The 25,612-nt window shown below is 44.4% G+C and overlaps 1 protein-coding gene across 1 annotated transcript in view; it reads right to left on the reverse strand.

The window, feature by feature from the left end:
- The window catches only part of ITGA11 (integrin subunit alpha 11), an 86,690-nt gene that overhangs the window by 28,604 nt on the left and 32,474 nt on the right, over positions 1 to 25,612 (reverse strand). The window contains exons 3-17 of the mRNA XM_033167500.1: positions 23,614 to 23,723; positions 22,173 to 22,264; positions 20,791 to 20,905; positions 18,721 to 18,848; positions 17,248 to 17,396; positions 15,454 to 15,598; positions 13,823 to 13,988; positions 12,707 to 12,777; positions 8,815 to 8,959; positions 8,076 to 8,224; positions 6,088 to 6,228; positions 4,467 to 4,670; positions 2,576 to 2,706; positions 1,688 to 1,854; positions 952 to 1,094 (exon numbers count right to left, since the gene is read on the reverse strand). Coding sequence (XP_033023391.1) covers positions 952 to 1,094; positions 1,688 to 1,854; positions 2,576 to 2,706; positions 4,467 to 4,670; positions 6,088 to 6,228; positions 8,076 to 8,224; positions 8,815 to 8,959; positions 12,707 to 12,777; positions 13,823 to 13,988; positions 15,454 to 15,598; positions 17,248 to 17,396; positions 18,721 to 18,848; positions 20,791 to 20,905; positions 22,173 to 22,264; positions 23,614 to 23,723 — 2,056 coding nt within the window. The remainder of the gene's footprint in view (positions 1 to 951; positions 1,095 to 1,687; positions 1,855 to 2,575; positions 2,707 to 4,466; positions 4,671 to 6,087; positions 6,229 to 8,075; positions 8,225 to 8,814; positions 8,960 to 12,706; positions 12,778 to 13,822; positions 13,989 to 15,453; positions 15,599 to 17,247; positions 17,397 to 18,720; positions 18,849 to 20,790; positions 20,906 to 22,172; positions 22,265 to 23,613; positions 23,724 to 25,612) is intronic.

Below are 25,612 nucleotides of genomic sequence, written 5' to 3' on the forward strand. Positions count from 1 at the left end.
GCTCCACAAGACGCACTTTTTTCCTCCTGAAAAGTAAGGGGAAATACCTGTGCGTCTTATGGAGCGAATGATGGTCCCTGGAGCTGACTTGCCCAGGGGCCAAAAGCAGATTGTGCTTTTTATTTTACAAAGAGAAAGGGGAGTGTTGAAAGGACCCCGCTCAGCAGCTGATCAGCAAGAGATCGGGAGAGAGATAAGAGTCCCGGCTCCCTTTCAGCCACGCCCTCCTTTGTTGAATGTGCTGCAGAGGGAGGTTGTTTGTTTCCCCAGGACATGTGACTGGCTGATTAGATTATCTGTCTGCAAACAGTAGAAATGGCTCCCTTTCCTTAAGATTTTTTTCAGAAATGTGAGTTAAACCCCATAAAAATGGGGCTTTTCCTCTTTGCTTTTCCCCCTTTGCAAAAGGAGCTTTGCTTTTCCCCCTTTGCAAAAAAAGCTGCAAAACCTTTAGCTGATCCTAAAAAAACCCAAAAAAACCCAGGGCTTTTCCCTTTGCAAAAAAGTTGCAAAACCTTTAGCTGATCCTCAAAAAACAAAAAATAAAATAAAACCCAGGGCTTTTCCCTTTGCAAAAAAGCTGCAAAACCTTTAGCTGATCCTTAAAAAAGGCCTTTTGCCTTTGCAAAAACAGCTGCAAAACTTTTAGCTGATCCTTAAAAAAAACCCCCCAAAAAAACAAAAAAACACCCAGGGCTTTTAGAGGAGGAAAACCAGAAAAATATTTTTTTCCTTGTTTCCTCCTCTAAAAATGAGGTGCGCCCTATGGTCCGGTGCGTCCAATGGAGCGAAAAATACGGTACTATTTTATTGTTTCCAAAGAGATGTTACACAAAGTTCAGCATATAAGGCAACCTTTCTTGGTCCACTAACAAACAATTGGTCTTTAGCTCAAGACTAAACAGCCTTTCCTGGCAAGGAAGTATGACTTTTAGAGATCTGAGCACATACCAAGACATGAAAATTCAGCTTATCGCACCATTCTTGCCCTGCAAACAATGTAACCGTCTTGTGGGTGAGCCTGTCTCCATTCTCATCCAGATGGGCTCGTGGGATGTACCGTCTCTCATCAATGGTGATGTTGTAATTCAGTGCTGAAATGATTGGTTCAAAATGATTTGCACATGCACAGTGAATTACAGAACCATAGTGAGACCAGATAGCTTAGTTGGTTAGAGCGTGGTGCTGATAATGCCAAGGTTGCAGGTTCGATCCCTGCAAGGGACAGCTGCATATTCTTGAAGTTTTAATGTTGTGCAACAGAAGGATCCAACACAACAGCTGTGCTAGCAGAAATGCACTGTGCAATCAAGGCTAGATCTACACAGCTATAAAAAAACGGTCTGCAAAAAAACTGCTCACAATTGAAAATATCACTGAGTTGTGATTTCAGCTCTACATCGCCATCTGGTGTCACACTGTTATAACACATTTATAATGCTGTATTTTGACTAATGTAGCTGAGTCCCAAGTTACCAGAAACTTGCTTATGCGTTCTCTTGAGCAAGATGGCTTCAATGGCACAAAACATTTTGCCAGCGGAAGAAGCAGACCTCTACGTTGGTTTAACATAGTGCTGCCTTAGATACACCCCAAAGTCTCCCTGAAGAGTAGGTTTGGAGAGGGTAGGACACAGTCACCTTGTGGTGAGAGCAAATCTAGACAGAGAGCTGGGATCTACACTTACTCACGCTTGCCGTCTGAAAATGAGCTGAGAGGAAAATGGCAGTGAAGCAAAGAAATGCAGACAGGCAAGTGGCGTCCTTCCCATTCCGAGTGCAGTCCTTGTTGAAGATGTTGATCTTGAATGGCTCAAACCTGAGGCTGGCATTGATCCGCACCACACTGCGGGACCTTGTGGAGAAGAGGAAAAGTTTGATGATATCCTGAGCCAACCCAGAAATTCGATTACCAATTCAGATGTGTGGGTCAGGGAGAAGAAGAAGAAGAAGAAGAAGAAGAAGAAGAAGAAGAAGAAGAAGAGTTTGGATTTGATATCCCACTTTATCACTACCCAAAGGAGTCTCAAAGCGGCTAACATTCTCCTTTCCCTTCCTCCCCCACAACAAACACTCTGTGAGGTGAGTGGGGCTGAGAGACTTCAAAGAAGTGTGACTGGCCCAAGGTCACCCAGCAGCTGCATGTGGAGGAGCGGAGACGCGAACCCGGTTCCTCAGATTATGAGTCTACCGCTCTTAACCACTACACCACACTGGCTCTCTTTAGAGTAACTTAAATTTGAGTAGATCAAGTAAAGTAATTTAACTTAATTTTTTTACCTAAGTTTGAATAGAACTTCTGGCTGCTGTGGTAAAACGGCAGTGGTACAGGCACTTTCCTATCTACCTTGTCCAGAATGCCTCCCTCTGAAGAAAGACCCCCTTGGGGCTTTCTCAACGTGAGGCAGGGTTGGTGACCATCACTGCCTCCAGTGGGAGAGAGTGCCATAGTTAACCATCCACTGTGTGAAGAAGGGCTTGCTTTTATCTACCCCAAATCTTCTAGCAGTCAGATTCTGCAAACAAGCCTTACTCCGAAAAATAGCCCCACCCGCCGTAAATCCACCATAACAAACCATAATAATACAGCATTTCCCAGCGAGCCAACGGCGAGGTCAACAAGCCTGTCTTCATTCAGGTCCAAGTTGCCATGGATGCTGCATCCAAAATACATTAAGCCTGGAGAAATTTCAGCTGCCGTAATTCTCTGAAAAACGACAAGAGGAGAATCCTGTGCAGTATCCTGGTGCAAACGGACACCGTACAAAAGTGATAGCATGTTTTCACATTTTCTCTCTCGCAAGGGTGGGTAACCAAAAGAATCCAGCAGGTACTTAGGAGTGTTGGTAGGAGTTGACAGGTTGCTGAGGTTGTGCCACTGCTGCTTAGCTGGGATGATGTGAAGGCAAGGTCAGGGCTGTGTGGACAGGAATGCAGGAGGGACCGATCCAACACTCACAGTGCTGATGCTCTGACTTTCGCTGCCTTCCTGCTTTGCCTCCACACCATCCAGGTAAGCAGCAGCGACTCTGCTGTCAGAAGGGCAGCTGCACTGCACTGCCTCGCCACACTGGCATAGCAACAACAACTACTACTTATTATTTATTATTTATACCCAGCTCATCTGGCTGGGTTTCCCCAGCCACTCTGGGCAGCTCCCAACAGAATATTAAAAACAGACTAAAACATCAAACATTAAAAACTTCCCTAAACAGGGCTGCCTTCAGATGTCTTCTAAAAGTCAGATAGTTGTTTATTTCCTTGACATCTGATGGGAGGGCGTTCCATAGGGTGGGTGCCACTATTGAGAAGGCCCTCTGCCTGGTTCCCTGTAACCTTACTTCTCACAGTGAGGGAACTGCCAGAAGGCCCTCGGAGCTGGACCTCAGTGTCTGGGCTGAACAATGGGGGTGGAGATGCTCCTTCAGGTATACTGGACCGAGGCCGTTTAGGGCTTTAAAGGTCAGCACCAACACTTTGAATTTTGCCCAGAAACATACTGGGAGCAAATGTAGGTCTCTTTCAGGACCAGGGTTATATGGCACTCCTGTCTGTTTGGGTACATGCAAGAGAGATGACCATTTGAGTCCCTCCTAACCCTACAATTCTACGATTCTATAACAGCAAGTATGTTGGCAGCCTGGCCACCATTTTGCATCCTCCACAGGGCCCCAGGCTTAGCTTCATTCTAGCACATTGGAATGAGGATGATTAAATTTATTCACCAGCAGGTCACAATTCACATTTTAAAATTCAGAATTAAAAACAGTTAAAACAGATTAAGGTGGAATCTAGACACACATTTAAAAAAATGCCGTGAAAAAGGTTTGGTTTTTTTAAAGCGTTTTGAAAAATATATTGAATTTGCCATAAGCTCACCATCGTCATCTAGTGTCACATTTGTATAATGCACTTAAAACACACTTAAAATGTTATGTTTGCAGCTGTGTAGCTGAGTCACCAGAATAGGGTGGACCCTGAAAACACCCATCTTAGGTAAATGCCAGGGTAAAAAGAGGGGCCTCTTCAGTGTTTGCCAAAAGATGTATAGTGAAGAAGCCAGATGCACCTATGTGGGGAGGGAATCCCAAAACTAAGAGGCTGCCACTAGGCCCATGCAGAGCTTGTCTGAGACCTGGGGCAGGAGCCTTGTTAAAATAAAGTTATAAACTGAAACAAAAAAGCAGCTGGTCCTTGGTGGGGACCCCCAACTAACTTAGCCCTCTGAGGCCCTGGGGAAGTGTACCCAGCTGCCCCCTTGCACTGCATGGGCCTGGCTTCCACAGAGGAATGGTGGCTGCCACAAAAAAAAAATATGGTGGATAATATTCAGAGAACATTCTGCACAGTGGCCTTCTCTTTCTGAGGTCAGAGGAAGAAACAAAATCTTAGAATTTTTCTCATAAAAATGTTTTGAGACATTTTTGGTCATTTTAAAGAAATGTCTTCTCCTCATGAGAACTCTACCTGCTTATATTTCCGTACGAGGTTTTCCTTGTAGCCATGGAAGATATATATTGCTCCCTGGTGCTCATCTTCAAGCGGGGCTCCCACAACGACATCATTGTACGAGTCCTGATTCAAATCGGAGACGGCAGCTATGCAGGAGCCAAACCTGGAGTTCTGGTAGCCTGGCAAATCTTCCAGAGTCCCATTGGAAACAAACCGATCCTTTGAAGAAAAGAGCTTATATATCACCCATGCCCACAGACATTGTTTTTTCCCCCTGCCAAATGCCCCCAAATAAGCAACTCTGCGGAGAGAGAGAAATCCTACGGGCAGAAAAATGATTCACCTTTATGCAATATGTGAAGATGGCCAGTAGAAAAAAAGAGCAAAACAACAATTGGCGTTGTTTGATAAGGGATGGAAAGAGGAAAGGAAACTAAATACTCTTTCTACCAATGTAAGCTTTACATTCAGGGGAAAACTGTTAGTTGTATGGATGAAGTAGCTACAACGGCTAGGCTTTCCCTCCCCTGTTGGAGGCAGTGAGTCCCTGAATGCCAGATGCTGGGAATCACAAGTGGTCAGAATTGCTGTTGCTCTCAGGTCCTGCTTGCAGGCTTCCCATTGGGGCATCTGGTTGGTCTCTGTGAGAAAAGGATGCCAGACAAGACAAGGCATTGGCCTGATCCAGAAGGCTCTTCTTTTCTTCCTATTTTATATAAATGTTTTTGATGAAGGGAAGCTTAAGCACCCTCAGGACTTGGAGTGAGAGGGTGTAGAGAGGGTGCTCAAGCTTTTCTGCCCCTGCTATCTTTAAAGACACTATTTGCCTTTGAAGGGAAGCCTTCCTTGGTGCCAGGGGAAGTTTCCCTTGACATGCAAACAGGACCTTTGGAGAGACATTTTTTTTGTCAGGAATGCAGCAGGGAGAGAAAGCGTTTGATTTCTCATCTCCCTCCGCTCAAGCTTCTCTTATTTGCTATTTACATCATTAAAATTAATTAGGGTTGCCACATTTCAAGAAGTGAAAAGCCGTACACAAACAAATCGTTGAGCTTTCTTAAGAGAAATGCCCCTAAGTTGTTGAGCTTGTTTTAGAAAAAGGCCAAACTGGTTGAGCCATTTTTGAGAAATAAGCTGCTCTTTGGAAATTCCTCCCAGACAATTCCACCATTGAAATCGGACATATGGCGACCCAAATTTAATTATGGAATTGTATAAATTACATTGTACATTAATTGTATAAGTGAAACTAAAGTCATGTCCAGTTTGACATTCACACGATACCAGGGATTGAACCTTGGACTTTTTTCATGTGAAGCAGATATTCTGCCACTGAGTTACAGCCTTTCCCCGATTTGGCAATTAATTTTGGAACCAACATAGGAAGCTGCCTTATACTGAGTCAGATCATTGGTCCATCTAGCTCAGTATTGTCCACACGGACTGGCAGCAGCTCTCCAGCAGGGCTCTCTCCCAGCAATACCTGCAGATACCAGGGATTAAACCGGGGGCCTTCTGCAGCCCTAGCAGGTGCTCTGCTGCTGAGCCTCTATGGCACTTCCATTATAAGAGGTAGGAAATGTAAACAATTTTAAAAATTGTTCTGTGCTTCTGGGGACAAGACCAAGTAAATTACCTCTTTTAGGGTGTAGACATACACCTTTCCCCTCTCTCTTCCTTCGCTGAAATACATTGGGGCTCCAACCAACAAAACATCTGTGACGCCATCACCATCAATATCTACAGAATTGATTTCACTTCCATAGTAGGCACCGATCTGGAAAAAAAAGAATACATTGACATATGTGTGCATGTATGGAATGAGTGCTAGAGTGTTGTGTGTCTTTATATTTTCATTTGCTTCCGAGAAATTAATGGCATCTTAAATGATCCCGTTGGAATGAGAGGTATTTCGAAACGGAAGCAATCTATCATCTCCTTGTCTAGACATCTCCCTCAGGAACAAAAAAAGGCAGACTCAAAACTTTGATCCTAGAAGATTAAGGATCATACTCGTGGCTTGTCTCTATGATGCTGCTTCCTGAGTTCATTCCTTTTTTGCCCAAAGACTATGATGAGAATGATTAATTTATTTATGATGGGATCCAAGCTGATTTGCAGCAAGTAAAATGCAGTCTTCAAGTCTAACAGCTTCTTGACTGACCTCCAGGATGGAGCATCTTTACAGACAATATTGTGTCTATGCTGAGGTATCTAGAAGATATGGCATTGCTGTCTAACCCCATTTGGCTGACCCGAGCGTCTGAAAATGCAAAAACTCAAGGTCTCCCACTGAAACCAAGAGACGATAGGCCTTATAATAGCAAATTAAAGTACCTATGGGTTTCATTTGTGTAGGAGAGGGGTGGGAAACCCCAGGCCTGGGGGTTAAATGTGGCCCCTCAGGACTCTCTATCTGGCCCCTTGAACTCTCCCCAGGCCATACCCTTCACCTGCTTCACCCCCAAGTGGTTTTGCTTGGCTAGAGTGTGCCCCTAATCTCTGGCAATGCCTCTCACAAGAGAGGGGAATGGCTGAGTGCTGAAACTAGCCTACTGTACAAGCACAAAATTTACATGTGTTGCTCCACCCACTTTTGCCTCTGGCCACACCCACCATTGGGACATGGCGTTCGGAAGGTTGCCCAGAATAGAATGTGGCCCTTAGGTTGAACATGATTCCCTGTTCCTGTTGTAGCATTGTTGCCACGGGCAACAATGGATTCCTTGGAGGAGAGGTCATAAGGATGGCATTCACTATGCGTGCTCCATCAACCTCTTGAAGGAATTAGTACAGAAGTACAACCATGCATTTCTCTGCTGTCACAGGGGAATGAGGGTGGTTTTTTTTTTTTTGCTTTAAAATGGTACTGGAGATTCTCCAGATGTTAGATTCTGTGTTCTGCTTATGGAAAATGGATAGCTCAGTTGGTTAGAGTATGGTACTGATAACACCAAGGTTGCAGGTTCAATCCCTGTGTGGGACAGCTGCATAGTCCTGCATTGCAGGGGGTTGGACTAGATGATTCTCAGGGTCCCTTCCAACTCTACAATTCTATGATTCTATGAATTGTCGCAGTGGACGCTCAGACTATTATTATTATTATTATTATTATGAAGAATTTATATACAGCCCTATACCTGGGGGGTCTCAGGGCGCTTCACAGAATAAAATCAAGATATAAAACAACAAAATACCTAATAAAAATAAAAACAGCAACCCAATACCCCCCCCAAAAAAAACACATTTTAAAAGGGCATAGGATGTAAATTGCCAAAGGCCTGGTTAAAAAGGAATGTTTTTGCCTGGCACCTAAAGGTGCATAATGAAGGCGCCAGGCGAACTTCCCCGGGGAGAGCATTCCACAGACGGGGAGCCACTGCAGAGAAGGCCCGTTCTCGTGTTGCCACCCTCTGAACCTCTTGAGGAGGGGGCACACGAAGGAGGGCCTCAGAAGATGATCTCAGGGTCCAGGTAGGTTCATATGAAAAGAAGCAGTCCTTGAGGACTAGGCATGGACCTTTGAATATACCCATAGCGAAATGATCAGTCTCATACTGGTCTAACTGACTTGTTTAGATCTTCTGCAACACAAAAGCAATGCCCCCCCCCTGCCCAATTTACCTGCTCTCCTTTTAGAGACTGGTGAATGGTCAGATTCCGGTTGGTGTGCATCGTGAAAATGATAACCTTCCCCGTGTGGTTGAAGCGGGGTGCTCCAGCGACGTAAATCCTGTCAAGTCTTGTCAGCACCACTGAGGTGACGGTGTAACCTGCAGCGCACACAGACAGGAAGGCAGGAAGGCAGACAGAAAACAAGGTAGCATGTTATACAGAGGGAATCACAAGAACAGCCCTGCTGGATCAGCTTGGATTTCTCAGTTGGTTAGAGCTTGATGCTGATAATGCCAAGGTTTCAGGTTCAATCCCCGCATGGGGACAGCTGCATATTCCTGCATTGCAAGGGGGGGGGGTGAACTAATTTTATGATGTCTATGATAACTGACTACCGTTTAATACATTTTTCATCTTATCTTTTTTTTGTAATATTTTTGATATGTTATTTCACTGTGTTGTTTGGCCAGTGGACACATTGAGAACAGAAAATCAGGATATGAATTCTTACAACAAATGGATAAACTGACAAAGAATCATGCAATTCACACAAGCTTCATCTACCTGGCACTGTTTCTCCAGATGCCAGCCACAGTCCAGAGACTGGTGCACATTACACCATGATCTGCTTACATTTTAGCCCCTCCCTAAGCAACTGCATAGTCTGAGGTCCAGAAGGGAGGAACTGCTTGTGTGAACCAGCTTGACCCACTTCCCTTGCCCAGCAATCGCTGGTGATTCCTCTTACCCAGATAAGCTCCGTGGTTTTTCAGCTCCTCTGGGAACTCTTGGAGGTAGGATTCTCGGTGGGGAACGACTTTGCCACTACTGGTCTCCTTGAGGACTGCTCCGTTCCAGTCATAGGCACCCACAGCTCCAAGCAAAATCCCATCCTGGTCATGGGGGGAGATAAAAGAGCTATTGGCAATTTCTAAGGGCTCAGCCACACTTTTGCTTGACCTGTATTTTGATCATATTGTGTACCGATTAATCCCCCGGGGTCCAAGAGCTTTCCTTGTTGTTCACTGGCTGTGACTTGCAAAAACCCCATTTTACCCGCTGAATTAAATCTCACTTATGCCAAATTTCCCTCTGCAGTGTCTGATAAGATCTTATTTAATGGATAAAAATGGATTTTTGCAAGTGACAGCCATGGAACAATGAGAAAAGCTCTCAAACCAGGGGAATTAATTGGTACACAGTATGACGCGGGTGGCGCTGTGGTCTAAACCACAGAGCCTAGGGTTTGCCGATCAGAAGGTCGCCGGTTTGAATCCCCGCGATGGGGTGAGCTCCCGTTGCTCGGTCCCTGCTCCTGCCAACCTAGCAGTTCGAAAGCACGTCAAAGTGCAAGGAGATAAATAGGTACCGCTCCGGTGGGAAGGTAAACGGCGTTTCTGTGTGCTGCTCTGGTTCACCAGAAGCAGCTTAGTCATGCTGGCCACATGACCCGGAAGCTGTATGCCAGCTCCCTCAGCCAATAAAGTGAGATGAGCGCCGCAACCCCAGAGTCGTCCGCGACTGGACCTAACAGTCAGGAGTCCCTTTACCTTTATGATCAAAAATGGGTCAAGTACAAGTATGAATGAGCCCTAAGATATTTGTACATGTATGCTTAAGGCATACACACACAGAGACAAATTTGACATTTCTACATGCTAAAGATCTCACCTCCGGCTGTGACACAAGAAAGCATCAGCATTTCAGTGAAATTTTCTCCTAAAACTCTATACACATCTGTTGCAAAGCAGTTCCTAATATAATGCATTTTTGTATGCTATTTCCACAAATATATGCATCTTTGAGCACACTTTACCCTAGTATATGCATTTTTGCATGCATTACTTGACTAAAGAACTGCTTTGCAAAATTAAGAGAAGTGTGTTTTGATACGTCTGAATTATGTAGGGTTGCTTTCAAATATGAACTGAATCAATTTGCACCCCTACCCCTATCCTCGCACTTTATTCATTTTCTACCTTTCTTCTATCTAGAGATTTAGAACTGCATACAGAATATGGTGGGGAATTATGGTATAAAGGGTGTGTGCCGAATATTCCTAACAGGCAATTCTGGGAGACTCTTTGTATGTCATCGAGCTCATCTTCCTGAGCATGTTGGTGTGTGTTAGGCCTTTGCTGCAATAAACAGATTATCCACACTGGTTTGAGCTTTAAAGCTTTGTGTCTGAATGCTCCCCCCCCCCGAACTTCCCCCATGAAAACCAGCTCTTTAACATTCAATTGGAGCAAACATCATTTTGTGTTTTCCACTAATTGCCTTTTGCTCCAATTCAGCTTTAAAGAGCGGGTATTTGCAGGGAAAGCTTCAGAACAATAAAAAATGGTGCTCCGACATGGAGCTTTAAACCGTGAACTTTGCCTGGAAAGAGCAGAGGAAAGATCAGTGTTGATAAGTCCTAAATTTGATGCTGAATCATTGATGGCCGGAATATTAGGCAATTGGTGTGTTATTTTGGGAGCAGTTTGGCAGTTTCCCAGACATCTTCTTGGCTCTCACGTGTCCTGGTCTCTGTCCCTCATAAGGAACCGCCACCCGCACGAGCTTCCCTTGGCATTCGACCACTGGCATAGCTTTTGGTATTGTTACTTAAAACCGTCCAGCACATTGGCTTATAATCTGCATTTTAGCTACAGCGAGAGAAGCTTCCAGTATTTAAAGGAGCTCTGGGAATGTGCAAGGAAGCCTCTGCCAAGTCAGCAAGTGAAATATTCCAATACTTGCCAGTTCCTCCAGACTTGTCAATTTTGGCAGCACAACTTTAGAAAAAAACACACACCAGGAAAAAAAATCCCCACCAGCATCAGTCCAGTCCTTGAGAAAAGAGCAAAGTAAATCAATTTATAATCAAAGCTCCCCTTCTGGCCAAAAACTACCATAGGCTGAGAGTAAGGCTGTCACTATTTCTTTCATTATGGCCAGAACTCCCGTGTCTTCAGCAGCAGTATGGCAGGCAGAGATTCAACAGGTGTGGCTTTGTCTAGCATGGAAATTGGGATGCACCTACTGGTGGTTCCTCCCCCCCCCCCCATGTCAAGCAGCTACATAGAAGGAACCAAGAGTTGTTCCCTGAGTCCTTGCAGAAGAGGAAGCGGCGCAACTCCCAGAAACTCTCAGTAACTTCCAGGCCTTCTTTGGAATGCACCTGTCAGGGTGCTGCCCTCACCTCACGGCAAAGGGTTGCCAGGGCTTTCTCACTATCGCAAGCCCCCTCCCCACTTGCTCAGCAATTCGTCTTCCTCCAGTGAGGGAGGCAGTGATCCCTCTGACAGGGAAGGAGAGCCCTCGCAGGGACTGGAGGTGAGGCGCCTCTTCCGTCTCCCCACTTGCGCAGGGGGGGGGAGGACGCAGAGGGGGGAGGTGGGGGTTCCCAATCCCGCGGCTTTTATGCTGGGCAAAGAACCGGAAAGAGTCATTCCCGGACTCTGCCGAAGGATGAGCTAGATGTACTTTTGTGGCTGCACTGTACATATCTGCACAATAAAGAAACCTACCGTATATCGGGGCGTATAAGACGACTTTTTAATCCCGAAAAATCTTCTCTAAAGTCGGGGGTCGTCTTGTACGCCGGCAACAGCATGCGACGTGACGCGGAGTTCCGCCCTGCCACTGGCTGCGTGTGTGCGTGCGCCGGCTCAGCCGCCATGAAGGCCGTTGTGCGCTTGGGCGGCAAGCGCAGAGGGCTTCTGTGCGGCGAGGGGGAGGCTCTCCCCGCCACTCCTCAGACGCCATGGAGGCCGTTCTGCACTTGGGAGCCCGGGCTGGGTGAGTATACCCCAAACTCTGTTTTTTAACATAAAAAGTTGGACGGTCGTCTTATACGCCCAGTCGCCTTATACGCCGCGATATACGGTAGTTTTAGAAACCTCAGCGTCAGGCTGGTTACTCATGAGCAATCACTGAAAACCCTTACAGCACCCATACCATACATTCAGAGCACATTTAGGCCTCCCCCAAAGAATCCTGGGAACTGTAGTTTGTTTGCTCTGTGGTGGGTAAACTGCATTTCCCAGGATTAAAGACATGTGCTTTAAAAGTATGATGTGGGTTTATGCATATGTGTGAAAATCCAAATGGCAGCTCCCTGCCCCTTGTAATTTGTTTTTCTATTAACTTCAACGTCCAACCATTTCTTGCCACTTCAAGTCTCTCATAACCTGCTACTTCATAAGAGAGTCCGTCTTAGGAAGTCTTGTCCATGCTTCCAAGAACAATCCAGCCCAGAGATGGCAAAATATATATACTAAAAATGTCTTCATCTAAATTTTCAGTCAACACATTCTCAGAAATAAATGAAGGAGCCATTCCTCGGGATCACTTTCCACGAGGAGCCAAACGAAAACATATCTGAACGTTCCTGGCCCCTTGCTCAATGCTTTTGTTTCAAATTGCATCAGGAAACCAGCTTTTTTGGCCCACGGAGGAGTAGAGAATTCTCAGCGGCTTCCAGCTTTCGGTGCATAAATAACCCAGGTATCATCTGCTACCATACATGGGCCTTCAGATGCCCCCATCCATCACAACCGAAAAGCTCTCCAGGCTCACTCACACCAGCCACATGCCAAAGACACATGAATCATGATGGGGAAATGACAAAAACAAGAGTGTTATTCACTCACTTCCACAATATGGGATGAAAATCCCGTCTGGGACATTTCGAGGCCAAAGGATATCTCATGCTTGTTGGTGCCTGCAGACAAAAGGGAAAGGCATTTCAGGAATTGTCAGACACCTTCCATAGCGGGGGGTGGGGTGGGGAACAATCAGGTGCCAAATGGGGACAATGGGAAAGGAAAAATAATAATAATGATGAACTACTGCTTCCCAGAATAATTTTACAGCATTAAGAGCTTGGTACAGAATTTCCACAATGTGGGGAATTAGGGGTCTGGAATTGACAGAACAGGGAGTAGAACATTGGTGAACTTGCATGAATCAAATTTTAACCTATGCTTTCTGAAATCTGGAACAAACTTCCACATAACTTCACAACTTGACATTTCAAGACTGAGGGGTGATAGGACAGCAACCTACAAATACTTGTCACGTCAGGTTACCAAGTGGAGCAAGCTTCTTTTATGCTGCTCCAGAGGGTAGGACTCAACCAACTGAGTCAAATGACAAGAAAGGAAATTCTGACTAAATATTAGGAAGAGACTAAATATTTCTGAGGGTAAGAGCTGTCTCAAATTTAGTCCTCCACATTTCCGCATACTTGATGCTACTGTCAAGTCATTGGGAATGCCACATAATACCCATTCTGCATTTATAAGAACTCAGACTTTTAGTGTGGCAGCACTTAGCCTACACGTTGGAACTCCCTGCCTATTGATCTCAGGCAGGTGCCTTCACTGTACTCTTTTCAGTGCCTGCTAGCAACATTTTTTAGTCAAGCCTACCCAGATGTTTAGAAAGCTGAAGTGAATTATAATCTCTTTTTAGTCTATGGTCATTGTAACATTTCCAAAGTTTTACATTATAGCTGTTAATTTTTCTTAGTTGTAATTTAATGGTTTTATCTTTCTTGTAAACCACTTTGAGTTTTTCTACAATCAAGCAGTGTACAAATTTTATGAAATGAATAAACTACAAGTAACCGAAAGATCTGTCAATAGATCCCCATCTATCTTCTCCCTGCCCCTGATGTAAAAAGGACTGATTAGCATGACCTGGCTTTCAAAAGTGAGACAGGTGAGCTGGAGAAACTTGAGGCAGTAGCAAACTCTGCAGCTTACCTTCCAAGCTGAAAATCCTTTCCCCCAGAGCATCCACGATATCTTTGAGAGCAGCTTCATCAGTGACATTAAAAAAATGTTTTTCATCTGGGTCACTCGCTATATATTTGATTTCTTTCAAGAAGGCTTCAGGATTGATCCCTCTTCTGTTATAATAGCCAAGAACCTGTATTAGGAAGCAAAAAGATGTGCCTCATATTTTTTCCCCACAGAATAAAAGGCATTTGTCAAGAACATTCCAGCGCGAGGTTAAGGGCTCATCCAGATTTCCGCTCGTCTCACTGCTTTCCCTCAGAGAAACCCACTCTTTACCAATGAATTAGAACAAATGTCAGTCAGCTTTCCCAGCACTAAAGAGCTAAATCTGCCCACCTCAGGTCTACTGGGAGTGGCTCCTATAGGAAAAAGGGCTTTCCAAACCTGCTATCTCTAATGCTTTAAAACTAGAAATGCTAGGAATTAAAACTGGGGCTTCTACAAGCAATGCCATGTGCCTGCCATACCTTTGGCACCAAAATGAACTTACTGTGTTTTTCCGTGTATAATATGCCCCCATGTATAAGACACCCCCTATTTTTGGGGACTCAAAATTAAGAAAATGGGGGGAGATTGCCAAGAGTTGATGAGCTTTTTTTAGGGAGGATTGCCGAAAATCGCTCACCTGCCTGATCTATGCTGCCTCTCACACTCGTCACAAAACCCACCTATTGTCTGTCCCCTCGCCAGCAGAAGTAGTCAATCAGCCACCCATTTGCCGCAGCGGCAGCCAATCAACAACAGCCCTTGCCGCAGCCACCAATAATACGCCCAATAACCGCTGACAATCTCCGGATCGCAGCACCAACCAGTCCCACGTCCCCACGATCCACTACCCTTGTATAAGACGACCACCAATTTTTGACATGCTTTTTGAAGAAAAAACCCTCGTCTTATACAAGGGAAAGTATGGGGTACTTCTATGTCTGGGGGAAAGATGCTAAGCCATGGTTTGTTTAGCCAAAGTGAGGTTTCTTTGAAAGTCTGAACCCAGCCTCAACCATGGTTTGTTTTCTGGCAAGACCATGATGTTGCTGGATTACAAAAGTGTGGCTTGTTTTAACAATGGTTTGGTATCACCTCTGAACCAAACACCCTTGCTTAGCTTGGGGTTTGTTTGGCCAGTTCGTCTTGGATGCTCACCAAGCTACGGAGGGTTTAGGCAAGGAGAGACTGTAAGCAAGCCAAACTTTGGAGGGGGGAAAGCATGGCTTGTTTGCTTTTCTGTGCAGTGACTCATGGTTCGTTGAGCAAACCATAGCTTAGCATTATGTGCAAAAGCAACCATTGCCTCCCTGCCCTTTATAATAATAACAAGCCCCCACTATGTGTAATTAATGAAAGGGAAAACTGAGATGGAACTGCTAGATATGCACTAAGCGTAACACATAGTCTGGCTCCACACTCCAGAAAGCTCTGCAAGATCCAGGGTTTCTCTGACAGTCAAATAAATTTTGAATGTGATCCTCAAAAGCAGAATGTCTGAAAACCAGCACTGATGGTTTCACCGGTAGAGAGCCCGATCCTGACTGTACATTCATTCTGGAGCAATTTTGGCCAAAGCTCCCAGTAGGTGGTGCCAAAAGGAGACTCACCGCAACAGCGTATCTGGTGACATTATCTTTCTCGCTGCCTTCAATCACCTTCTCGAGGTCGGGGCTGTCATGGGATTCTCCGTCTGTGATGACAATCATCACTTTCTTGGCACCCTTGCGCCCGCCTTTCTGAAACGCCTCTGTGCTGAAATTCAAGAGATTCAGGGGAGTTAACATTTCGTTCTGTGGAAGTTTCCTTTGCAGATGAGGTGTGAATATCACAATATGTTCACAATGGCTGGTCTTGTTTCTATGGAGATTTTTTTTAAAAGCTGAAGAAGCAGGCGGGTCTTCATCTTGGGGAGAAACATGGCAACTGAGAGACAAAAGTGAGAAAGAGATTGTCTAAGACAGGGCTCAGCAAACTTTTTAAGCAGGGGGCTGGTCCACTGTTCCTCAGACCTTGTTGGGGGGCGATAAAAATGAATGAATTTCTATGCCCCACAAATAACCCAGATATGCATTTTAAATAAAAGGACACATTCTACTCATGTAAAAACATGCTGATTCCTGAACTGTCTGCGGGCCGCATTTAGAAGGCGATTGGGTCAGATCCAGCCCCTGGGCCTTAGTTTGCCTACCCATGGTTTAAGATCTATAAGGAACCATTTCTATTAGGTTGAAATGGATGTTTTAGAACCGAAGCATGCCAAAGTTGCCTTACATCTAGGGATCGGGGGGGGGGGTTCTGATTTGTTATATTTATTTATTTCATTGCATTTGTATCCCCATCTTTCCCTGCAAGGAGCTCAAGATGGCATATGTGGTTCTACTCGTTTAACCCCCACAACAACCCTGTGAGCTAGGTTTGACTGAGATGCCATCACCGGCCCCCAAGGTCACACCCAATGAGTTTCATGGTAGAGTGGGGATTTGAACCCTGGCATCCCAGGTCTTAGTCCAGCACTCTAACTGTTATACCACACTGCAGTTCTCCAGTCAGGGGCATATACTCGGGTAAAGTGAGCACATCAAGTGAAGGCAACATAACGTAAGGGAAAATTGTGCTGCAAATAATGTGTATATTGGGAGAAATGTGCACTAAAACGTCTTTCATTCAGGCAAGGGATTTCCTGAGATCAGAGTGTCCCATTCACTTTGTTTACCTGATGCTGCTGAAAGATAATTGTGTTTGATAGGACAAAGGAGATGCAATTGGTTATTTCCAGGGTCTTGTTACCTTATAAACAACATTCAGAGTCTAAATAAGTTGCACACAAAGGATACCACCTATCCACAAGAATGTCCTTTGGGAGATCTTGAAGGGGAAAATAGGTATATAGAAAGGAGACTTCCTGGATGCCAAGATCCAAGTTTGGGGCAAGTATGGTACTCTTCGGTGAGAGAACCCCAGCAGAGATTTAAAATCACAAAATATGCAGAAAAGCAAAGAGTGTAAATATAGATTGTTAGATCTTTAAAATATGCCCTTGAGAGTTCCAGAACTTTGCTCTTCCCCTGGCATAAAGAAATACCACATATTTGGCAAGTTAAACATGGTTTACTTACAAATCCTCTAAAGGTCAGATTCATGTACTTTCAGAAAAAGTTGCGCAGGCAGTAAAACCTAGCTTAGTTACAGTGGTGAAAGTTCACAGTGGTGAAAGTCCAAGAACTCAAGAGAGGCTGAGTTCATCAGGGTAAAAATAAGCTTGATTACCTTGCTCCCACAGTGATGGGGAATGACTTGGCTACGCCTGGCAAGACAGCTTACTCTATTGTCTTAACCCCTTCATGCATTAATTAGACTTAAGCATGTTGATTATATGAAGCCAGTTGTCCCACATTGCTCACCGAGCGAATTCTATCCCGAAGGCCGTCCGGGTCTCTGTGCCCCCTCTCTGCTCAATGTGCCTGGCGGCTTCCACCACATCCTTCACAGACCTGTAGTCATTCAGATGAAACTCGTGCACGGCATCTTCTCCATACTGGACAACTCCAACCTGGAATGGGGGAAAAGGAGGAGGAGCACATGGTTTGTGGATCCTAGTTTAAGGCAAAGGTAGCCAATATGGGGCCCTCTGGATGTTGCTGGACTACAATACCCATCACCTTTGACCAATAGTCATGCTGGCTCAGGCTGATGGGCATTAAAGCCCAATAATATCTGGTTACACCGGCTTTAATATATTTTGATATGACATTAACACAACACATATTTTGTAAAATGAAGTGCATCATAATAGCACAGATTGGTATGTGAATAATGCACAACACGTTAACAACAAGCTCCAATTTTTGAACAAACCTGTCATGATTTATTTTAACAGGCAGTCTTATACACACGATTCCTGCATTTAGCTTTGATTTTTGCATTGCAGGGAGCTGGACCAGTTGATCCTTCCAACTCTACAGTCCTACGATTCTACAGTGGTGCCCCACTAGACGAATGCCTCGCTAGACGAAAAACTCGCTAGACGAAGGCATTCGTCTAGCGGAAGGCTGCCCCGCTAGACGAAAAAGTCTATGGGGCTGCCTCGCAAGATGAAAAATTTTCGTCTTTTTTTTTCTTTTCGTTTTGCGGAGCGCGGCTGTCATTGCCGCTCCGCAAGACGAAAAACCCGCTAGACGAAAATTTTCGCAGAACGAATTATTTTCGTCTAGCGGGGCACCACTGTATATCCGATATGTTGCACATATTACACCTGTGATAAAAACATAAGAAGAACCTGCTGGACCAGTTCAGTGGCCCATGAAGTTCAGCATCCTGTTCTCACAGAGGCCAACCAGATTCCTGTGGGAAACTGGCAAACAGGATTCAAACATAAGAGCACCCTCCTCTCCTGCCCTTTCCAGCAACTGGTATTCAGAAGCATAGCCATCCTGGCTTGCAGCCATCAATAGCTTTCTCCTCCATGAATTTGTCCAATCCTCTTTTGAAGCCACCCAAGTTGGTGGCCATCACTGCCTCCTGTGGGAGGGAGTTCCATAGTTTAACTATGTGCTGGAAGGAGCTGGACTAGATGACTGTTGGGGGGTCTCTTCCAACTCCACGATTCTATGATTCATCCCAAAGGTTTGACTTTTGCAAAGTCTTTTGCCAGAGGTCATACCCCTGCCTGCTCCCTGGCCCAAAGCAGCCCAAAGCATTCACTTTTTCCTGGGTAGCATCCCTTTTGAATGCAAACAATATTCGACTGATTCTTGAAGAAAAGCGCAGTGTGTTGGCAAGGGTGACGCTTCCTAGCACACCGGCTTGGAAAAGCTATAAAACAAAAGATGAGGATGTGCTGATACGAGAGAAATTCCTCACATGTGTTTTCTCACCTGTATTTGGCCTGGTCCAATGTAAAATTTCTCCAAGATGCTGATCAGGAAATTCTGTACTTCCACCCAGGGGTAGATGCTGTTGGAACCGTCCAGCACGATAATTATATCCATGTATGTCTGGCATCCTGCGATAGAACAGGCAGGAGATCATTAAGAGATCTTGGCTACTTTCAGGAAGCGGATAAAGGCTTGCCAATATATATTTTTTTCTTTGTCTCCTTTGGAGCAAAAAAGTCCTGAATCTTAGGCCAGTCTTTCTCCTTTCCTGTTCTGAAATCTTATCTCCTGGGTTCTGCTGCATTTCTTCTTTATTGGGGTTCCCTAAGGGTGTGTGTGTGTGTGTGTGTGTGTGTGTGTGTGTGTATACATTTAATTGGTTTTAAAGTCTTCAAGAAACTCTGGGAACTGCAGTTCTGAGTGGAGGCGAAGGATCAAAAAGCCTCAGCACCTCAGCAAAGTACAGTTCGCAGGATTATTTGGAGGGAGCTGCAGAAATTATAGTCATGCTTATTTATTTATTTCATAAAATTTATACACTGCTTGATTCTTTTTTTTAAAAAAAAAACAACTTTAAACCAGTATACAAAATAAAATAAAAAATCAACAAGAAAAAAGAACAATAAATTAAGACTTTTGAAAAGTTAAAATAACAACCACCTAACTACAGATTAAAACTCACATCAACTTTCTAAACATCTGGGCATGCTTGTCTAAACAAAAATGTTTTTAGCAGGTGCCGAAAAGAGTCAAGTGAAGGCACTTGCCTGAGATCAATAGGCAGGGAGTTCCAAAGTGTAGTTGTTGCCACAATGAAAGATCGAGTTCTTACAAATGTAGAACAGGTGCGATCTGGGACCTGTAATAGTGCCAGTTTTGCCAATCAAAGCAGTTGAGTGGGCATATATGGGGCAAGGTGTTTTCACAGGTTTCTCAGGTTGTTAACGGCTTTATGTACTCGTAGAAACACCTATTGTTACAGTAAGGCTGTGTGCCCCTCTGGCATGGCATAAGAACGCCTGGATTCCACCAGTTTCTGGAAGGGGCAACATCACATACAACTCATCAGGGCATTGGGTTGGGCCTCTGCAATATACTGGGTACCTGATCCCATAATGGGGCCGTAGGGGGAAGCATTGCTTGAGAAGCAGTAGGAAGAAGGTTGAAGCTAGAGCAACTTTCTCCTAACTTATAGCACACTGAGAAGAGGATCCAACACCAATAGACTTTTGTAGGAACTTTTCTTTTTATCAAAAAACAACATTGTTTGCATTCTGCACACTTTAACATAAAGTCATTGTAACGTCCTCGGTTAGTTGCTCATGAGTAAGCAGGCAAAACTCCAAGTTTCCTTTAAGAGTTTTATTGTGCTAACTATGTACAGTGCAGAGCTAATAAGTTCATGTCTGTATCAAGCATCGTCAGAATCCGGGAATGGCCCCTTCTGGTTCTGACCCCAACAAAAGAGTTTCGGTATATGGAAACCCTGCCTCCCATCCTTTCGTTTCACCCCTCAATGCCTTTGGGGCGCCGGAAGCTGCATGTCTCCTTCATCGCCCCTTGAGCTAGGGGAGTGCAGGGTCTCTCCAGCATCCTCAGAGCCTCTTCCCTCCATACCCTGAAATGCCTGCCCCTCCCCGCTGGAAGCCTCGCTGCTTCCTCTGCTGCCAGAGGAGGTGCTGCTGGTCAAGTGGGGCCGGGGCTCTCTGTAGCATCCCGAGAGCCCTTCCACCACTTTGTGCTGTGCCAGGGACAGTTCCCTGACAATCATAGATATCCAAAACATGTCCTTTTCTCTTTCTTTTGGGTCTGGAAGGAAGAGGTGTCTTTGCTTCGCCACTGCAATTTTTACTGTTGCCGGCCCACATAATTCCCTTTGCTGTCCTGCTTCCATTCAAGCAGAGTTTCCTAATCCCCCTCCCTCAAAGTGGTGCTGAAGGCGTTAGAGACCAAAAACTCCTCGTCTGGCAGAGAGAGAGAGAGAGAGAGAGAGAGAGAGAGAGAGAGAGAGAGAGATGGAGGGGGAGAGGGAGAGGGGAAAGGGTCTATATAACAGGCGCATTCTCATACTCTGGAGCGCTGGAGCCACAGTCTTGGAGAATCTGAAGTTGGAGTTCACCCTGGAGCACATTCCTGTGGTGTAGTAAGAACTTCCGCACTCATGAGACCAGAGAGGGCTGCAAGCCTGTGTGAAGGAGGGAATGAAACAGGGAGGAAGGTTTTAGAACTGCTACTGTCGGTTGTTGCCGGGATAAATTCTTCAGGACATGGGACATGCCAGGAGTCTCTTTTAGATGTTTTATCCAGGCACAGAAGGCCAAAAAAGGGAGTCAAAGTGATACAGGCTAGAATTCTTGTGAGGTTTAAACCTCTCCTTCCAGCACAGCGCCTTGATTGGGATGGTCTTCTCAGTAGAGATGGATGGATCTGCCAATTTCAGTGTGTGTGTGTATTCCAATCTACATTCACATCAGTTGGGGGTTTTCTTTTGTTAAAATCCTCCTGAAACATCACCTGCATTTTAGTGCGATTTTCTCCTAATATACAAACATTTTGCAAAGCAATTTCCCCTAATATAATACATTTTCTGTATGTCTAACAGATGCATAGCTATCAACTTTTCCCTTTTCTTGCGAGGAATCCTATTCGGAATAAGGGAATTTCCCTTAAAAAAGGGAAATGTTGACAGTTATGAACAGATGAGTTGTTATGCAAACAGTACCCTTGGATATGCATTTGGGCACACTTTACCTGGCTGGAGAACTGCATTGCAAAATCAAAAGAAGCATGAATTTTTGAAGGGCTGCTAATGTTTCAGTTTACATATATTCCAGAAAGTGTGAATTAGGTAAATTTGTCTTTAAATGCCAACTGAATTGGATTTCTTCCTCATTCCTATTCCCCCAGTCATTGGGCTGATTCTGTGAAGAGTGGGAAGAGGAAGACTGGGGGTGGGTGGGCTCTGTGTGTTTGTACAAGAATGTGCGCTGCCTGAACCCATTGTAAGCAAATGGCCCCACCATAAGGTTCCCCAAGACTGAATGCAACCCTCAAACCCAAAATAAAACAAAACAAAATAAAATAAAATAAAGGGAGTAGTCACTTCTGCTGTAGATCATTGGCCTGAGCACAGCACCCCATGGTCGAATTTGACTGGACTTAACTGTCCAAGGGTGTGTCAGGTATCATATAAATATAGGGCACACACAAATTTAAAGGGGTGTGTGTGTCACATTGCCGTCACCATGTTAATTTCCACTCTGTGTTATTTTAAGAGAAGGTGGAAGGTGGGAAGAGGATGAGAAAGGTGGAACTATGTAGCTTTTTATTTTTATTTTAAACTTGGTCCTGTGTTGCAGGTTGGTGTTAAAAATGAGTCTTAGGCTTGTCACGACAGAAGACGACAGCAACTCAGAGAGTATCTGTAAGTCTACATGCAAATCATTCCTTACCAGAAAGCTGTTGTCTTTGGGGTTTGTGGTCAAGCTGAGACCCAGACGCATATTATCCTTGCGCTCCGACACATTGGAAAGAGTTACTCTTCCTTGGGAAAAGAATGCCAGAGTTAGGCATGTAGTGGAAAGGAGGAACAGCTGTAGAACAGGGAGCTTCAGAAAGCGTTTGTGCAAACTCTTTTCATTTCCTTCTACCAGTTTTAATGCTTGGTTTTTCAGGAAGAGGGGGAGCAATCAGACCACGTATAAAACTGAAAACAATGTACACTTACAGGAAGGGCCGTAGCTCAGTGGCAGAGCATCTGCTTTGCATGCAGAAGGTACCAGGTTCAAATCCTGAAATCTTCAGGTAGGGCTGTGAAAGGTTTCTTGCCTGAAACCTTGGATAATGGCTGCCAGTTAGTGTAGACAATACTGAGCTAAATTGATCAATAGTCTGACTCGGTCAAAGGCAGCTCACTACCTTCACTTACTCCCTTTGAATTTGAGAACTTGGTTAACTGGTAGCATCAGTCTAAAATAGCATCCGTCTGAAACTGAAAAGGAACATTCAGAGCTGGTTGCCACCATGCTGTTAGGTCACCTACATGCTTAACCAGCATGCTTAACTCTAATTAATGCATGAAGGGGTTAAGACAATAGAGTAAACTGTCCTGCCAGGCTTAGCTTAGTCACTTTCCCTCCTCTTAGGAGGAAGCGTTGCCAAGATCTCTGTTCTCTCATATTCCTCCATGTGAACTCTGCCAGTAAGGAGGTATAAGATGGATGCTCCAAGCTTAGACTGTGGGACTAAAGTAAGCCATCTTTGTGTTTCTATGCAAATTATTTAGAAACATTTACCATTTTTGGAACCTAAGTTATACTTTGTGCTTTGTTGCTGCTGTATGGAAAAGCACATGAATCTGACCTTTGAAGAGTTTATAAGTAAACAATTTTAAACTTACCAAACATGTGGTCTCTTTCTATGCTAAAGGAAGTGGGGAATTTTAGGAACAACTTAAAAGGGGGTATTTTAAAGGTCTAACAGCCTATATTTCCACACTTTGCAGCATGTTTTGTTATTTTAATTCTCTCCTAGGGCTCTCTCACCAAACAATGCTCGCCCCAAACCTGGATAGAGGCATCCAGGAAATTATCCTTTTTATTATTTTACCATATCTATTTTTCATTTCAATCATGTTAACCAACAAGATTGGCATTTCATGGAGGCCTGCTGGTTTCACTTCCCACTGAAAAATGTTCCAGGGCTATAAGGGTAGTTTAAAGACAAAATAGAGCTGACCTAGTGGCAATCTTTTTTTACCTATGCACAACTCAGAGAAGTCACTGGTAGCTATGGATGTGAAAACACATGTGCATTTGAGTGACCCTTAGCAATTTCAGTGCAGCACATGCAGCAAAGATGCTCATGGTGGTAGATTTTATCCCATGGGTTTACCTAGATTGAGCTTGGAACAGGTGCTGTTGGTTTCACCATTCACCGAACACTTGTAGACATCTCCAGTCTTCTGTTGCCCACTGGTCTCATAAGGGGCTCCGACCACCAGCCTGGAGGGAAACAAAAAATTGAGGGTGGTGGGGGAAGGAGGAGGTCTTTTATTGGCCATTTCTGAACACCACACATTGGATCACAAACACTGAAAAACCTTATCACTGAATTGTCTAACAAACAGACATACAATAATTTATAAAGATCAACTATTTTTAAAAAGTGAAGAACGATGGAGTATTTTTCTGACGTTTTGGAATGTCAAACACCAAGATAATATACAACCATATACCGGTAATTGTAATTGATAAAAAGATGCAGCATTGCATGATTGTATTGTCTTTGTTGGTCCTTCATGGTCAGTTGTAGCTTACATTATTAAAAAATATGTAACAACAACAACAACAACAAGCATAGAAACCCTCCAAATTGAGTGTATGCATAGGAATTGCTTACAATTACCACCATTTCCTTACAGTCTGCTCCAACCCCCAAAACATTACACCATTCATTCATTCAGCCTTCCCATTGGCATAATTTAGACAATAAAATCATAAAGGAAGGGGGAACCAGCCATAAAACATTGGTAATCCAGATACATTAAATACATGAAAGTATTGCACCAAATAGCAATGCATTGTAGCCAACTCAGGGAAAATCCATTGAAATCAACGGGCCTGATTTAGACAGCTGAGATTCCTGCATTGAAGGGATAACAATTATCTAGGGTCCCTTCTAACTCTACAATTCTATCATTGTAGTCATGCCCATTGATTCTAATGGGTATTCTCTGATTAGAACTAGCATTGGATATAACCAGGGGTGGCTAACTTGCAGGCCACGGGCCACATTAGTCCCCACCCTCAAAAAAAGGTTTTAATTTTAAAACAAGGTGAACTGCAAATACGTTGTCGGGGTTTGGTAGAGGACAGATAATAAATATCTCAAGTGTGCTGTGTATGCACCTCTGGATAAGGCCCATGCACTAAGCCAATGCTGGGAACCTGTGGCAATCCAGCTGTTGACAGACTACAATGCCCATCATCACTATTGGCCACGCTGGCTTGGGTTGATGAGAGTCAAGAGTCCAAGTTCATCTGAAGGACTACAGGTTCCCCATCCTTGCACTGAACCTTCATTCCAGTTAAGTGTGCAATTCCCCTTAAGAAACAAACAGCCTCCCCAAACCTTCCAATATTTGGACACACTGTCTATTGCCTTGCTAGACCACATCATGCCGTAGTGTAGAGGATGCTTGCAGTCACTTTTGGATGAGAGAAGAGATTAGATGCATTCCCTGCCCCCCAACCACATTTAATATTGCAGGACAGAGTTCATTCAACTCCAGCAGAACCCCACAGCAGCCGGGAATCATAAAGAAATCTAAACAATGACTAATTCCTGTTTGGAATGGAGATCTTTTTCAAATCACCCGGATCGAAATCTGGCAGGAGTCGAGAGTCTGGGGACTAAATATATCAGCTGATTAAAAAAGAGTCGCAGTGCAGAGCAGGAAGTGCAATTTCTTGGAAACAGAGTTGGTCTTTATATATTACATGGTGGATTGGATGGAAGGTCCCCCTTATCTTTGATGGGGGATCTGAACCAGGGGTTGGAATCCAGTCAAGCATTTCCTCCCCACCCAGAAGGACATGAGGTACCACCCATTGGTACCCTGTCGGGGTTGGGTAGACTTGTACAAGCTGGGCAGGCCTTGTTTGGCTGAATGCTTCCCATGGAGTGTGCTGCCTTCTGTTGCTCTTGACCTGCTTTTCATGCTGCTAGAGCGCATCATTGTATGCTACTGGAGAGTTCTGGCCCAAGGCTGGTCCCCTGGGAGAGACAGGAGAGGAGCAAGCAAGGCGCATTGCTTTTTCTCATATTTTTCTAATATGGGGGGCACACAGCTTTTTCTAATATGCTATATGTTTATATGATTTCTTATCTT

Source organism: Lacerta agilis, chromosome 13 (assembly GCF_009819535.1).
Source record: "Lacerta agilis isolate rLacAgi1 chromosome 13, rLacAgi1.pri, whole genome shotgun sequence".
NCBI lineage: Eukaryota > Metazoa > Chordata > Lepidosauria > Squamata > Lacertidae > Lacerta > Lacerta agilis.